Below are 16,171 nucleotides of genomic sequence, written 5' to 3'. Positions count from 1 at the left end.
AGGTTCCCTCTGTAGGTGGGACCAGGAAGACAGACAGGAGGCCGTTCTTTCTCCTGTTCGCCCTCTGCCTCTCTCCCCTTTTTGTCGTCTTGATCTCCTGACCGGTTAGCCTGAGGCTTGTTGAAACAGTGTTTTGAGACATTTTTAAGAAAAGATAATTCTTTGTGTGAATCTATATGCAAGGGATACCCTGGCAGGTCTAAGGTCTAGGGCAGTGTGAGTTGAGAAGGAAGTATAATGGATTCTGGGGAGAGAGGAGAAAGAAATATATTCAAAAGTATACCCACTACCTACCAGCAGTGGCTTCAGATAGTGTGTCCCAGCTGTGTAGTATATTGTGCATGATTGGGGTGTGAAACACCTTGGGGCCAGTTTATTCTTTAAGCCTTCGATTTGAGTGTTTTTATTATTTTTTAAATGCATGTATCTTTTCCCAGTACTATTGAAATTTTAGAGAATCAAGAAGAAAAAAAATGCATCCATAATCCTGTCCTGCTGGTGAAACTACTGGTGCCTATACTTTCAGCCAAATCTTTTCTTTTTTTTCTGTGATTATTTTTGTGTGTCTAGAATGAGAAAATGCGTATGTTTTTGTGTCCTGCTTCTGTGAAATGTCTTTCATTGTGTCCTTGGGAAGCTGACTGAAGGACAGTTACTGAATGATACCACAATATGTTAGCCTAATTGTCACTGTAATCTGAAAAGGAACTTTGTATTGCACGCTGCTTTTTTCTCAGTAGGTGACTAATATTTGTACACAGTTACTATTAAGTAAGTGTTGGATGATCTTTGAAGTTGTGCTGAGGATGAGACGGGTGGGAGACTAATGAGGAAATTCTTTTGTGCTTTTCAGAAATTATCCTGATTTGTATCACTTGGATTTTTCAGCTGCTGCTTTCAGACATTTTTTTTTTGCTCCCACTTAAGTGAGTCCATTTCTTACTTATATTCAGATATATTTTCTATAGCAGAGAAAGACACTCATCAATCTTTATTCTGACTGACAAACATAACAAGCTAGTTCTATGGGAAATAAGAAATGGTGCCAGAAAAGTGAGAATGGCTGGAATTTTCATTGGAGAAAGTGTTTGGGAAGAGTGGATTGATTGATGGAGTGGTTCTGTTTTTATTTCGACTGAATCAAGTAAATTTCAACATATTAAAGTCACTTGTAGTTTTAATATATATAGTTTATTCTCTTAGGACAAACTTGAGAATTCATTTGTGAGTCACAGTGTACTGAAGGTTTACTAGTTTATTTTGTTACAGTTAGGGAAAAAATTTGAAGTTAATGGGTATTTAGCTAAGTGAGCTATAATGCTCAGAAATGTGTATAGGAGAGAGGAAGGCCATGCAAATTGGGTGCATCCTCTCATGAGAAATTTTTTTTTAATGGTTTGGTGATTCTATTTATTTTTTTAAATATATTTTATTGATTATACCATTACAGTTGTTCTATTCCCCCCCTTCATTCCCCTCCACCCGCACACTCCCTCCCCCACCATTCTCCCCCCCTTAGTTTATAACCACGTGTCTCAAGTTCTTTAGGTTCTATATTTCCCCCACTATTCTCACCCTCTCCCCTATCTATTTTCTACCTACCATCTATGCTATTTTCTGTGCCTTCTCCCCCCTTCTCCTCCTCCCACCCCCCTGTTTCTAACCCTCCATGTGTTCTTCATTTCTATGGTTCCACTCCTGATCTAGCTGTCCTCTTGGTTTGCTTTTGTTTTAGGTGTGGTTGTTAATAACTGTGAGTTTGCTGTCCTTTCACTGTTCATATTTTTCATCTTCTTTTTCTTATATAAGTCCCTTTAGCATTTCATATAATAAGGGCTTGGTGATGATGAACTCCTTGAACTTGACCTTATCTGAGAAGCACTTTATCTGTCCTTCCATTCTAAATGAAAGTTTTGCTGGATAAAGCAATCTTGGCTGTAGGTCTTTGGATTTCATGACTTGGAATACTTCTTTCCAGCCCCTTCTTGCCTGTAAGGTCTCTTTTGAGAAATCCGCTGACAGTCTGATGGGTACTCCTTTGTAGGTGACTGTCCCCTTATCTCTTGCTGCTTCTAGGATTCTCTCCTTCATTTTAGTCTTGGCTAATGTAATTATGATGTGCCTTGGTGTGTTCCTTCTTGGGTCCAACTTCTTTGGGACTCTCTGAGCTTCCTGGATTTCCTGGAAGTCTATTTCCTTTGCCAGACTGGGGAAGTTCTCCTTTATTATTTGTTCAAATAAGTTTTCCACTCGTGGCTGTTTCTTTCCCCCTTCTGGTACCCCTATAATCCGGATGTTGGAATGTTTAAAGATGTCCTGGAGGTTCCTAAGCCTCTCCTCATTGTTTTGAATTCTCATTTCTTCATTCCTTTCTGGTGGGATGTTTTGTTCTTCCTTCTGGTCCATTCCATTGATTTGAGTCCCAGTTTCCTTTCCATCCCTATTGGTTTCCTGGACATCTCCCTTCATTTCAATTAGTTTAGCCTTCATATGTTCCTCTAATTTGTGGCTGTAATCTACCAATTCTGTGAGCATCCTGATAAATAGTGTTTTAAATTGTGCTTCTGAAAGGCTGGCAATTTCTCGGTCGCTTAGAGTTATTGGCTCTGGGACTTTGAGTTCCTCTTGCGCCATCTTTTGGGCTGTTCGTGCCTGTTAAGTAGCAGGATCGGAGCCCTAGATTTTCACCAGAGCAGGGCAACTCAGTTGCTGGGTTGTGACGTTGTATGTGGGGGCGGGGTCAAAGAGGGACAATGGCTCCTCTCTGCTGCCTGCTGCCGAGACCCCCACCGACACCAGGCCCACGCGTTTCGTTCCACTGCACGCGAGTGTGCCACCGCTATCAGCCCTCCACCACTGGGTTCGTCCCCTGGGGTCTGCGTGGTCCATCTCACTGTGCGCGAATGTGTGACCTTGGTCAGTCTGCCCCGCACCCAGACTGGCTTTGGGCTGCCCGCGCTCCTAGCGCCTAGGTCGGGGGGGATCTGTCCTGCCCGACCCTGCTCCGCTGCTGGCTCCGCCTCTCTTATCGTCCCCGTTGAACGGTTCGTAGCTGTCGGACTTCCGTATAATTCCGTTTTCTGATCTTTGGGTGTGTCCTAGTTCTCCAAAACTTTTGTTGTAGTCAGGCTTGGTTGTGGGAGAAGGCACAGTGTTTCCACCTATGCCTCCATCTTGGCGGAAGTTAAATTTGTACTAATTTTATTCTAAAAATTATTGGAATAATTTGAAAATGAGAAAAAGTAGTTGACGATTAAATTTATATGTACATACATAAGTATAATTTCTCTGTTAAAAGTGAATATAATAGAAATGAACATTAAAACTGCGCAAAGGAAAACATCCTAAATTATTGTTTTGTTTTCTTTTTTAAATTTCAGGGCTAGAAACAGACTGAAATCATTGTTCAGAGTTAAAAGAAGATCAAGAAGGCAAGATGGGGACTCCTGGTTCTGGAAGGAAAAGAACACCCGTGAAAGACCGATTTTCTGCAGAAGATGAAGCTTTGAGTAACATTGCCAGAGAGGTGTGTGTGGAACACTGACATGTGCAGATGAGAATGTTGTAAAATGCTCAGGTCAGAGATACACAGACATTCATTCATTGAGCTAGTTTCAGAATGTTTACTGCAAATAACATGTGCTTGGCTTCTCAAATACTGTATTAGAATAAAATATAGTTGCCATCTCTTTACTTGGATATCTGTTCAACTCATTTAAAACTAATTTTTCATTTTATTTTTGTGGATTATTTGAGTTTCAGGTATTTGTCCTAACATATTGAAATTTATAATTAATCTTTGGCATTGAAATTTAAGGTAGTTGGAATTATGAAGATATGGTAGCTGTATTACAGATGCTCAGTGGGCTATATGCAGTTAATATATTCCAGGAGGCACTGTTGTAAATGTTGACAGAAACAGCCCTTGTTTGGTATCTGCTTAAATTCAGTGTCTTAGCTGTTTTTTTAAATATTGCATTGGAATTTATTTAACTTTTAGCTAGTGACAGGGCTTCTGGAGCATTTTTGCTTCAGTTTGTTGACAACTCAGAAAAAGAAAAAAAAAGCCAAGTGGGGTCACCTGTTGAATCACTGGCAACATTTCCTGTTGCACCTTGGAAATTGAAGGTAATTGCTAGCTGTGATTTCTTTGTCAGGTGCCAACTTTGTTTCAGGTTCTATCTGTAGCTGCAGACTTGGCCATAAACTAGTCTGATACAAGGATTCCTTACAGTACTGTATTATTAAATCTTTTTCTGTGTGTGTGTGAGAACTATTCTCTCATCATTTCCTCTTTGTTATTCTTAGTAAATAATTCATTTAGAACTAGTGCTGTTTCCTTTTGATGTATTACAGTCTTTTTCAGACCAGCTCATTGTTACATTTTTCCTTTTGTAAACTACTCAATTAGCTTTTGAGTTAGAAGTCAAATTTTGTAGGATATTTGAGGCAAAGAAAGCAATCTAAAAACTGATGTCAAAACTTACATTGCTTTAACAAAATTCAAACAGTGAGATATTTTTAGATAAAAAGGTAAAGGATATTTAAAATGAAATAAAATAGCTGTTACTTTACAACAATATTAAGAATTTGCATGAGTGAAGTATTTTGGGAGCCACATAGTTTTAGTTGAAAATCGAAAATACTCAAAATGTTTACTTCCAAAATTGGAGGGCTATACCCAGATTTCTGTAAGGGGAGAGAATACCGGTACCTTCTAGGCTCTTTTTGTACTGTCATTAATATATGAATCCTTTTTTTAGGGTATGTTGCTTTATTTACAAAATTGAGTAGCATTCTAACACCTGACACTTAAGTACTTACTATGTGACAAACACTATTTTGAGTATTTAAAATGCATTAATTAATTTAATCCTCACAAAAACCTGAGGTTGGTTTTATTATTATCTTCATTTTACAGATGAAGAAACCATTGCACAGAAAACTTGAGTAACTTCCTTAAGGTCACAAGGCTGGGAAATAGCAGAGCTCAGATTCAGACAGATGCACTCTGGCTCCAAAAACTGAGCGTTTCATTACTCACTCTGCTATACTGTTTCTGAGTAACGTCTGACTCCTTCATTAATACCTTGGTTTTATATAATTTTTCATGGTTTTGAAAGAAGTTTCATATCTTAGTTCTGATAATAACCTTATGAGTTAGGTAAGATAGGTATTATTATTAGCCTTATTCACAGATGAGGAAACAGATGAAGCTGAGAGATAAATGTCAAAAAGGTTGTTTCTATATCTTGGCTATTGTAAATAATGCTGCAGTGAACATGGGGGTGTATGTATCTTTTCAAGTTAGTGTTTTTGTTTTCATCAGATAAATACTCAGGAATGAAATTGCTGGACATAGGGGAGTTCCATTATATTTTCTTTTCTTTCTTTCATTCAGTCATTTGTTCATTTATTCCTCACTCAAGGATTTGATTTTAGAGAGGGGTGGGGGAGAAAAGGGGTGGGAAAAGAACATGGATGTGAGAGAAACACCGGCCCGTTGCCTTTCGTATGCGACCTGGCCAGGGAGTTCTATTTGTAATTATTTGAGGAACCTGTATACTGTTTTCCATAGTGGCTGCACCAATTTTTAATTTCACCAGTTGCTCCCAGTAGTTCTACAAGGTGTGCGGTGATGATACCTCATTATGGTTTTGATTCTCATTTTCCTGGTCATCAGTGATGTTGACCACCTTTCCGTGGATCTCTGTTGGCTGTCAGTATGTCGTCTTTGGAAAAATGTTTATTCAGATCCCTTGCCCAGTTTGTAATTGGATTGTTTGTTTTCTGAGTTATATGAGTTCTTTATATATTTTGGATGGTAACCCCTTATCAGGTGTATATATGATTTGCAAATATTTTCTCCCATTCCATAGATTGCCTTTTCATTTTGTTGGTGCTTTCCTGTGCTGTGCAGAAGCTTTTTAGTTTGATGTAGTCTACTTTTTTGTTTTTGCTTTTGGTGTCAAATCCAAAAAACCATCACCAAGTTCGGTATCAGGGAGCTTACTGCTTTTATTTTCTTCCAGAAGTTTTATGGCTTTTTCTTATTTAATAACTGAACCATACACAGTTATTACATTATTACTGACTGCATTCCCTATGCTGTACTTCACATCCCCAGGACTATTTATAACTTCCAATCTGTACTTCTCAATCCCTTCACCTTTTTCACCCAGTCCCACAACCCCCTCCTTTCTGGCAGCCATCAGTCTGTTCACTGTGTCTGTGTCTGTATTGTTTGTTGTTTATATTGTTCCTTAGATTCTACAGGTAAGTGAAATTGTGTGGTATTTGTCTTTCACTGACTGACTTACTTCCCTTAGCATAATAACCTCTAGGCCCATCCACGTTGTTGCAGATGGTAAGATTTTGTTCTTTTAAATGGCCTAGCACTATCCCATTGCAAGTATCACCACAGCTTTTTTCTCCACTCATCTGTTGGTGGACGCTTGGGCTGCTTCCATAGCTTGGCTATTGTGAATAACACTGTAATGAACATGGAGGGGGGCGTATATTCTTTCAATTTAGTGTTTTGGGTTCCTTCACATAATACCCAGAAGTGGAATCGCTGGGTCATAGGCATTTCTATTTTTAATTTTTTGAGGAATGCCACACTGTTTTCCATAGTGGCTGCACCAGTCTCCACCCCCACGAACAGTGCATGAGGGTCCCCCTTTCTGCACATCCTCGAGACACCGTTGTTTTTGATTTGTTGATGATAGCAATTCTGACAGATGTGAAGTGATATCTCATTGTGGTTTTAATTTGCATTTCTCTAGTGATTAGTTTAGTGACTTTAAGCATCTTTTCATATGTCTATTGGTCATCTATATGTCTTCTTTGGAGAACGCCTGTTTAGAACCTTGCCCCATTTTTAAAAATTGGGTTGTTTGTTTGTTTTGCTATTAAGTTGTATGAGTTCTTTATAAATTTTGGTTATTAAACTGATATCAGATGTATCATTGGCGAATATGTTCTCTCGTTCAGTGGGTTGTCTTTTTATTTTATTGATGATATTCTTTGCTGTGCAAAACTGTTTAGTATGCACATTTGTTTACTTTTTCTTTTGTTTTTCTTGCCTGGGGAGATATATCAGAAAATATTACTAAGAGAAATATCTGAGATACTACTGCCTGTGTTTCTTCTAAGATTTTTATGGTATCAAGTCTTACATTTAAGTCTTTAACCATTTGCATTTATTTTTCTGCTTGGTGGAAGAAGGTGTCTAGTTTCATTTTTTTTTTGCATGTGTCCAGTTTTCCCAACACCATTTATTGAAGAGACTGTTTTTACCCATTGTATGTTCTTGCCTCCTTTGTCAAATATTGACCATCTAGGCATGGGTTTATTTCTGGGCTCTCTGTTCTGTTGCATTGATCTACATACATGTTTTTATGCTGGTACATTGCTGTTTGGATTATCATGGCCTCGTAGTATAGCTTGATATCAAGTAGTTTGATTCATCCAACTTTGTTCAAGATTGCAGTAGCCATTGGGGGTCTTTTGTGGTTCCATAAAATTTTTGGAATATTTATTCTAGATCTGTGAATATTCCGTTGGAATCTTGATAGGAATTATGTTGAATCTAAAGATTACTTTGGTAGTATAGACATTTTATTTATGTTAATTCTTCCTATCCATGAACATGGTATATGCTTCCACTTATTTGTATGTTTTTCAGTTACTTTCATCAGTGTCTTAAAATTTTCTGAGTAGCTATGTGTTTTATGTCCTCGGGTAAGTTTATTGGTAGGCTGTTTTTTTTTTTATAATGCAGTTGTAAATACGATTATTTTCTTAATTTCCCTTTCTGATAGTTCATTATTAATGTATAAAAATGCACTCTAGTTCTGGACATTTATTTTTGTGTCCTGCTATTGTACTTAATTTATTTATCAGTTCCAGGAGTTTTTGGTGGAATCGTTGAGGGAAAATGGCCTTCTTCTAGAGCCATACAGCTCAGTCTGTCCCAGATAGTGCCTGGGCCTCTTGGGGAATCCAAGCTGGGCAGGGAAGAGCTTCAGGGACCCTGGAGGGTGGGGCTAGAGGATCTGGGATGAGTGGGAGGCACTGGTTGGGCCTGTGGGAAGTTGGGGGGAAAGACCCTTGCCCCAGAGTCATACAGCTGAGTCTGTCCTGGTTTCTACCTGAACCTCCTAAAATGCTTCATCTTGGCAGGCTGGTCTGCCAGGAGTTGGGAGGGTGGGTCTGCTGGGTCTTTGTGTGGGAGCGGTGCTCGTCAGGCTCACGGCAAGGTGGGGGAAATGGTCCCCACCTTAGAGCCACACAACTGAGTCACTGACATCCTCTGAGTCCCTCTGGACTCCTACACCCTGGGCCCAGGCAGTCAACTCCTTGGCAGGGTGTGAGTTCCACAGGATCGGTTGCCATGGAGTCTGGAGGATTGGGCTGTTGCGTTCCCCTAGGCCAGGGGTGTCAAACTCATTTTCACCGGGGGCCACATCAGCCTCCCAGTTGTCTTTGAAGGGTCAAATGTAATTTTAGGACTGTATAAATGTAACTACTCCTTAACAGTTAAGTGGGAACTCAGCCCGTGTAGAAATAAGGTCCTGGGCCAAATAAAACAAGGTGGGGGGGTGGATTTGGCCCTCGGGCCTTGTGTTTGCCACCTGTGCCCCAGGCCGATGCCATGTGGAAGGGGGTGCTCCACCCAAAAGAAACGGTGGCTGTGGTGTGGGAGAAGGACTCAGCACAATGATCCTGCCAGTTGTCCATTCAGCTCTCTTTCTGGAGCCACAAACTCCAGTCTGTCCTCCTGTGGCTCTACCCCACATTGGCCTCCCTCTGCTGGAGACCAGGGTGAGAGGCTGCAAACGCGATTTTGTGAACTGGCCCTGTAAGAGGGTGCCTGGGTCTCTAGCTGACTCTTGTCTCTCTCCCTGACTGACAGAATCCTTGTGGATTTTCACAGCCAGATGTTGTGTGAGTTCCTCTTCCTCTACAGTTGAGACCCCTTGCTCCTAAGGGGAACCTCTGCAGCTGAGGAATCCTTCCAGATTCTTAGCTGCTGCCTGTGGGGGCGGGGCCAGCCTTTTCATGTCTCTGTCCTTCCTACCAGGCTTGATGTAGCTTCTGTAAATCCTTGCTTGTAAGACTTCTGTTCAGCTAGTCTTCAGTTGGTTATTAAGGTTGATTGTTCTGTATTTTATTTATAATTCCATTTTGGCCTTGGGCAGAGGTGAATGTAACTTCCAGTCACTCTGTAACCATCTGGGCTCTCTTTTGCTTAATTTTCGACCTGATGATCTGAAAGTCCTTTCAGCTCTAAAATTCTGTGATTTCTTTCAAGGTCCAGGTTCCAAAGAAAATTCATGCTCATAGTGCAGTTCTCTTAAATCTAAAGAATCACACTGACAGGCATAGAAATTGATCATCTTTTACAGACATTGGAATCCAGCAAATAGTGTTCAGAGACTTTTATGTTGAGCAGAATTTACATGTGTGCATATTCAGTGCTTAAACCTACTTGTGAGAATAAGGAAGAAAGGAAGCCCTACGGCTGGTTAACATTTGTGACCACTAGAACTTTGGCATTTCATTTTTTAGAATAGCTTTATTGAGATATAATTCACGTAACATAATTTACCCATTTGAAGTATGTAATTCAAATATACCAATGGTTTTTGGTCTGTTACATTATTAATTTTTGAAATTTGTTAAAATATGTATAACAAAATTTGCTATTTTAACCATTTTGAATTCTACAGTGTAGTGGCATTAATTACATTCACTCTGTTGTGTAACCATCACCACTATTTCTAAAATCTTTTCATTACCCCACACAGATATTATGTTACCATTAAGCAATAACTTCCCACTTCCCTTTCCCAGCCCCTGGTAACTTTTAATCTACTTTATGTCTCTTGCACTTGACTATTCTAGCTAATTCACATATGTGGAATTTTACAGTATTTGTTTTATGGTTTTTTTTTTTTTGGTCTGGCTTACTTCATTTAGCATCATGTCTTCAAGGTCTATCCACATTCAAGCATGTATCAGAATTTCTTGCCTCCCCCCACCCCTTTTAAATGACTTCATTCCTTTAAATGGCTGAATAATAATTCACTGTATATATGTCCTGCATCTTGTTTATCCATTTATTTATTAATGGACACTTGATTAGATTTCATTTGTTGTCTAAAGAGGTAATAGCCACTCTAGGCATCTAGTAATGAGAAGCGAAAATGTGTGGTTTGTGGTTATGGACTAGCAGCCTGAGAAGGATGCAAAGAGAAGAATTGTGCTTAGTTTCGAAGATACTGTCCCGATGGGTGGGAGGACTGTGTGTGTCTGTGGTTGATTTGTTTTAAGGGACTTCAGGACTTAGAAACAGAATTCTGCCATTATTCTGAACATGTATAACTTTTGAATAAATAATTTCCTTTTCATAAGAAAAGAAAAAGATACTGTCCATTATTATTGTTTAATGGAATGATAATTGTAATCACTTGATAGAGCTGATGATCTCATAGTTATTTTGTTTCTTTTTATTTGAATAATGTGTTCATTTTTAGGTCATGGCAAGGTAAGGATAAAAAACTTATTGAAAGGATAGCAGCTTTTAAAAATGCAAAGAATTATCATAATCAGCAATAATTAAGAGCACTAATGCCATCTTTCATTTGGGAATGGAGTTTTAACAAAACATGCCTTTTGAATGTCATTCGTTCAGTGAGTATTTATCGAGCATCTGCTCTTCACAGATGTGTCAGGTACAGAGGATACAGAATGGGCAGGAAATAGCATGGTCATTTCCCTTGTGCGGCTTAGATTCTAGAGAAGACAATAGACACTAAGCAAGTAAGTACGTAATGCACTAGTTTTTCAGTTTTCAGTTCCTCTTGTCTTTCAAAATTAGTGTTTACATTTAGTATGGTGATTTCTTTTCTGAAATTGAAAGCTGTGATTGTCAGTGTGTGTCATAATTAGTGGCATTCTTAGAATTAGGGAACATGATACTGTATTTATTTACAGCTGTGTTAAGTGCTTTGAGTAAACAGTAAATGGTTTCATTACAGAGTATACGGCAGGGGAAGGCTTCCCTGAGGAAGCGCCCTTTCCCCTGAGTTTTGAAGAATGAGTGGAATCTTCAGGGGAAAGAGAGCTGTCAGATGTTGGGAAGAGCTTTCCAGTCAGAAGACTGACAAGCTTTTGAGGCTGAAAGAGCATTGAGAATCCAAAGATTAACAGAAATAACACCTAACATTACTGAGCTCTTGCTATGTACCAGGCACTGCTCTAAGTACGTTAAATGCATTTAATCCTCACCCTGGCTCGGTTTGGCTTGTGCATCTGGGTAGGTAGAGTGGGGAGGAGGGGTGGGGAGGAAGGCCGTGAATTTGTGTTGGCATGTGTTCAGGTGCCCGCGAGGCCCCAAAGTGGAGACTTTGAAGAGTTAGTTTGGGGATATAGACTGAGGAGTCAAGGGAGAGGGCTTGGCTGAAGATAACCTTTGAGACTTGTTGGCAGGTAGAAGGTAATTTAAATCAAGGGTGTGGGTGAGATTGTCTAGGGAGGAAGTATGGAGTTGAAGGGAATCACTCCTCAGGCTGAGCCTTAAAGAGATCTAAGATTTCAAAGTCAAGTCTCAAGTCTTTCTTAATTCTGACACTTTTTTGATTATTATATGTTTGGTTCAGATCGTCCTGTGCAAATGGAATTTGTCTGAAAAAGTAACTTCATAGGAGGCAGAATTACTCTTATTTTAAATAACTTTTTTTGTCTATTGGTGTAGTTCAATGGGTTGGGCATTGTCTCACAAACTGAAAGGCTGCTGGTTCAATTCCCAGTCAGGGCACATGCCTGGGTTGCAGGCTGGGTTCCCAGTTGGGGGTGCACAAGAGGCAACGACACATTGATGTTTTGCTCCCTGTCTTTCTCCCTCACTTCTCCTTTCTCTAAAAATACATAAATAATATCTTTTCAAAACAACCAAACAAAAAAAATGTCTTTAGTCCTCACCCAAGGATATATGTATTGACTTGAGAGAGAAAGTGGGAGAGAGAGAGAGAGAGAAAATCATTGATGTGCAAGAGAAGCACCAATTGGTTGCCTCTGTATTCACCTGGAACCTGCAACCTAGTATATGCCCTGACCGAGAGTCAAACCCACAGCCTATTAGTATGTGGGACAGTGCTTCAACTAACTGAACCACACTGGTCAGGGCATAAAACACCTTTAACTGTTCAGTGATGGTACATGAAAATTTATAAAAGATTATGAAATCTTGAGTTATTTTTTTAGAATGATAAAAAGTGAATGTGTTTCTTTCCATTTCTCCCCAGTTTAAAAAAAAATCTAAATAATCTCTCGTACCTCTTTTATTAGATCCTTTGGAAGAGTAAGTCCAAGTCGTTCTGTAGTCATCTGGGATTTCTTCTGTTGGCATCAGTGCGTGGTTTCCGCCAGTTGCCATCAAGGCCAGGCCTCTCTCCATTTTCTTCCCCCGTTTACTTGCTGGAACCAAGGCAGAGGGGCTGTGGCTGGGGCAGCACTCTTCCGGGCCTGCCCCTCGCCCCACGCCCAGCCTGGCCCTGGCTCTGTGATGGCCAGTGTCATTCTCAGTCTCTCTCTGTTCCTTGATTTGCCCCTCTAACCAGAATTAAGGGAGGATTATTGAACCCTAAGACTTAGTTTTGTATCAGTGATACTGAAAAAATATTTGGTATAATCGCTGCTGTAATCTTCACCATTCCTGTGACTTACAAGAATTTGGATTTAAAAAATTCTAGTAGCACAATATCACTAACCTAGATGTGAAGATAATACTGGCAACACCTTTTCATCCCAGGACAGCTGCTCAAACCAGTTCACCTTTTCTGCTGTGGTTGGAGGTGTCATCACAGATTCAGAGTTTGTTTTCTTGTTCTGTCTTTTTAGATCTCAGTAATAGAATCTGCAATCTTAAGTTTCCTCACTCATGCCAAAAGAATATTTTGCTATGAAAAGGTGTTTGAATAAAAGGCAGATATAGTCATTTGACATCAGAAGAAAATGGGTTAAAAATTCCTCAGTTTTATCTTAATACATGTTGGTGCTTATGCTCAGAAAAATTTCAGTGTTTGGTCTTAACCTATCAAAAGCTTTAAGAAAGGTAGTTCAACATAATTACATTGTAAGAATGAAGGGAAATGATACCTAAGATTTTCTACTAAAGGGATGTTGCTAGGATATTGAGTGATGATTTTTGTTTGTTAGTGTGGAAACCATAGCAACACAATAAATATTATGTCTCTTAATTTGTCTTTCAGGGTGCTTTGGGCATGAGTGCCATGGAAGAATAAACAAAATTAAACAGTAAATTCTGAGTCTTAGCTACTTAAATTAGTCATTTGCCTTGAATGTTTTACTTCCCTAGAATCTTTTATTCCAGATCAGCTGAAGTGAAAGCAGAGTCTGTCAAGGTCCAGGTCACCCCCCTCTCTGTCACTCGCGCCAGTTGCATGGGTTTCTGGTGTGTGTGTACACGCAGGCTGGCAACTCCAGACTCAGTTCCGTTCAGTATGTTTCTGTCGAAATATGAAAATGTGATATGTCTCTCTGTAACGCTGTCACGTGGTCACAGTAGGGCAAACATTTTAAAACTAGAGGTTTCCTTCTTATAAAGACATTTGAGTGTGCATTTTCATGTATTGCTCTTTCTGGAAAATATTAAATGCCAAACAGTTTTGGTAATAAGTACCTATGAGTCCACCACCCGGCATTAGCTGATGTCAACATTTTGTGACAGTTGATTCTGATGTTTTCTTCAAAAAGACAGGTAGGCAGGAAGGGGAAAGAAGATGTTACAAACCAACTTTAGGGCCCTTTGTTTCACTGTCTACCTACCCCAGGCCTCTCTACCCATCACAACAGGGGCCACTTTAATAAAATAGTAAGATATCCTTCCTGTCCGTGTTCTAAAAGTTCTAATACCTATCTCAGTTGTTTTATGAGTTTTTGTGTATTGTTTCCTAAGCACTCTATAGGCACAGGGGTGTGAAACAGCTAGAACCATGTGAGAAACTGCCAGAATAATAGCTCAGTGTGGATGGAGAGAGGTTGGGGCGTGGGAAACTCAGCCCTGGTGTTTAAGAGCCAGTTGGAATAGGACTGTGGAGAAAAGTCTGGGTAGGACATAAAGATGTGCAGACTGCCAGTGCTGGGAATAGGGAGGGCACATCGAGTGAAAAAGGCAAGATCAAGCCTGGAAGCTTTGGTTATGTTAAAATTGCAGGAGCTAACCAGAGAAAAATGAACCCGTGAGTGATTCGAGGAAGAGGTTAGAGAGTCAGAAGGGAAACCAGGGGAGACTGGTGTTGCAGAAAGCCAAGAGGTGATATTTTTAAGTAGGAATTGAGTGGTCAGTGATGTTAGAAGTCCAAAAAGGACATGTGAGATGAGAGTAATTTTGCTGGGTTTGGTAGTTAGAGCTCATTAGTGACTTCTGCATGAGCAGTTTCAGTAAAGTGATTTAGGCAGAAGCTAGAATGCTTTGATGAGAATGGGAAGTGAGGTAGGAGGTGCTAGAAAAGTTGGCTATGAAGAGAAGACAAGGTAATATTTAACCAGGATGGAATTTTTTGTTTGTTGTTTAGAGATGGGAGAGACTCTGCTTAAGGGCATCAACTGTGGAGACATAAGAAAATAAGCACTTACAGTTTTTGGCAAGGAATTGTAAAACTTCATCAATTAAAAAAAATGGTGGGAGGGTCTTTGAACCTACTTGTCATGAGAAGAACAAACCAATAGAGGGAGGAAATGGAGACAGAAGAGAGATCAGATACTTGGGGCAAAGTCTCTGGGGAGGATGGAGTTTTCTAAGTTAAATAACAGTATCACTTATATTGTTATGTAACTTAAAATTAATTCTCTGGCTTTGAATCTTAGGATAATGGAATCAAACTTTAAAAAAAAAATGAACAGCTTGGGCTGTTGTGGCTCAGTGGATTGAGTGCCGGCCTGTGAACCAGAAGGCTGCAGGTTCGATTCCCAGTCTGGGCATATGCCTCGTTTGCAGGCCAGGTCCCCAGTTGGGGGCATGTGAGAGGCAACTGATAGATGTATCTCTTTCACACAGATGTTTCTCTCCCTCTTTTTCTCCCTCTGTTCTCTCTAAAAATAAACAAATAAAATCTTTTAAAAAATTAAAAAGTAAACATAACCTTTTTTTCCAAATAATAGTCCCAAATGAAATTCGACTTGTGGATGATATTCCAAGGGAATAGTAAGCACTGTCCCGTGGATTAGATAGATCCTGCCTTACCTGTACACCTACTGGACAGATGAAAGATTTATAATAGGATGGGCCTTAGCTGAGTTTTTGATTTGGCCTACCACTGGGAGCTACAGCAACGTTTATTTTGGCCTATTCTTTTGTGTTTATTTAACCAAAGCAGCAACAGAATCCATATTTAAAATTCAGAAAGCATAAGGATGCTTTTGTGTATTAGGCATCATAAAATATATCATGGCTAGTCATATTTTATTTTAGGGTGTTTTATCTCACTTGTTTCTTGGTGTCGAAGGCAGGTTAGTTCAACAGTGCATAGGATGGAATAGCAAGGGTTGGGGGAGAGTTGAAATGGAGAAAGTGAAGTTAGAATTAGGAAACAAAGTATTCTAGGTGAAAGTGGTAAGAGCCCATTTGGAGGAGAGAGTCTTTTGGAGTGGAAAAGAAACGTTGGATTTTAGGAGTACTGTAAAGGAAGTTTGGTTAGGTAGTAGGAGGCCCTGAGAGCTTGGGTTTTGAACAAGGGTTTCATTTCTGTAGATTGGAAAATGGGGAAGCAAGCCCTATTCATTGGGGGAATGTGAGGTTGCTTTCATTCACCCACTAGACAGAAATGTAGGTTTTGATTTTGGTCAGAGTTTGAGATGTTGGATTTGAGTCATTCTCATTGACTGATAATTTAAAATGTGGAGTAAAAAGGTGAAAGCAAGGTCTGTGTGCAGCAAAGAAGAGGATTATCTACATTTGGGGTAAAGTCATGGCCGAAGAAATAAAGAACCAGAGTGGTACAGTTTCGCAGAAAAGAAATAATCTGTGCTAAATTGAAAATCCTAGGGTAATTTGTCCAAAGTAAACTTGTATTATTTGTCTGAGGATATGCTCTTACAATTGGAGTTCAAAGATACAGTGTGGCCCTGGCTGGTGTAGCTCAGT

General features: G+C 39.7%; 1 protein-coding gene across 16 annotated transcripts in view; it reads left to right on the top strand.

Moving 5' to 3' along the window:
• LRRFIP2 (LRR binding FLII interacting protein 2) overlaps nucleotides 1-16,171 on the top strand; it is a 104,631-nt gene that overhangs the window by 17,632 nt on the left and 70,828 nt on the right. For all 16 annotated transcript variants that reach the window (XM_037070696.1, XM_037070694.1, XM_037070698.1 and 13 more), the window contains exon 2: nucleotides 3,381-3,526. In XM_037070696.1, the coding sequence (XP_036926591.1) occupies nucleotides 3,437-3,526 (90 nt within the window). In that variant the 5' untranslated portion in view covers nucleotides 3,381-3,436. The remainder of the gene's footprint in view (nucleotides 1-3,380; nucleotides 3,527-16,171) is intronic.

This window comes from Sturnira hondurensis, unplaced genomic scaffold, assembly GCF_014824575.4.
Source record: "Sturnira hondurensis isolate 20B ecotype Veracruz unplaced genomic scaffold, ASM1482457v3 Scaffold0019006, whole genome shotgun sequence".
Lineage (NCBI taxonomy): Eukaryota > Metazoa > Chordata > Mammalia > Chiroptera > Phyllostomidae > Sturnira > Sturnira hondurensis.
Note: the sequence above shows the minus strand (reverse complement) of the source record. Positions and strands in the feature narration are given on the sequence as shown.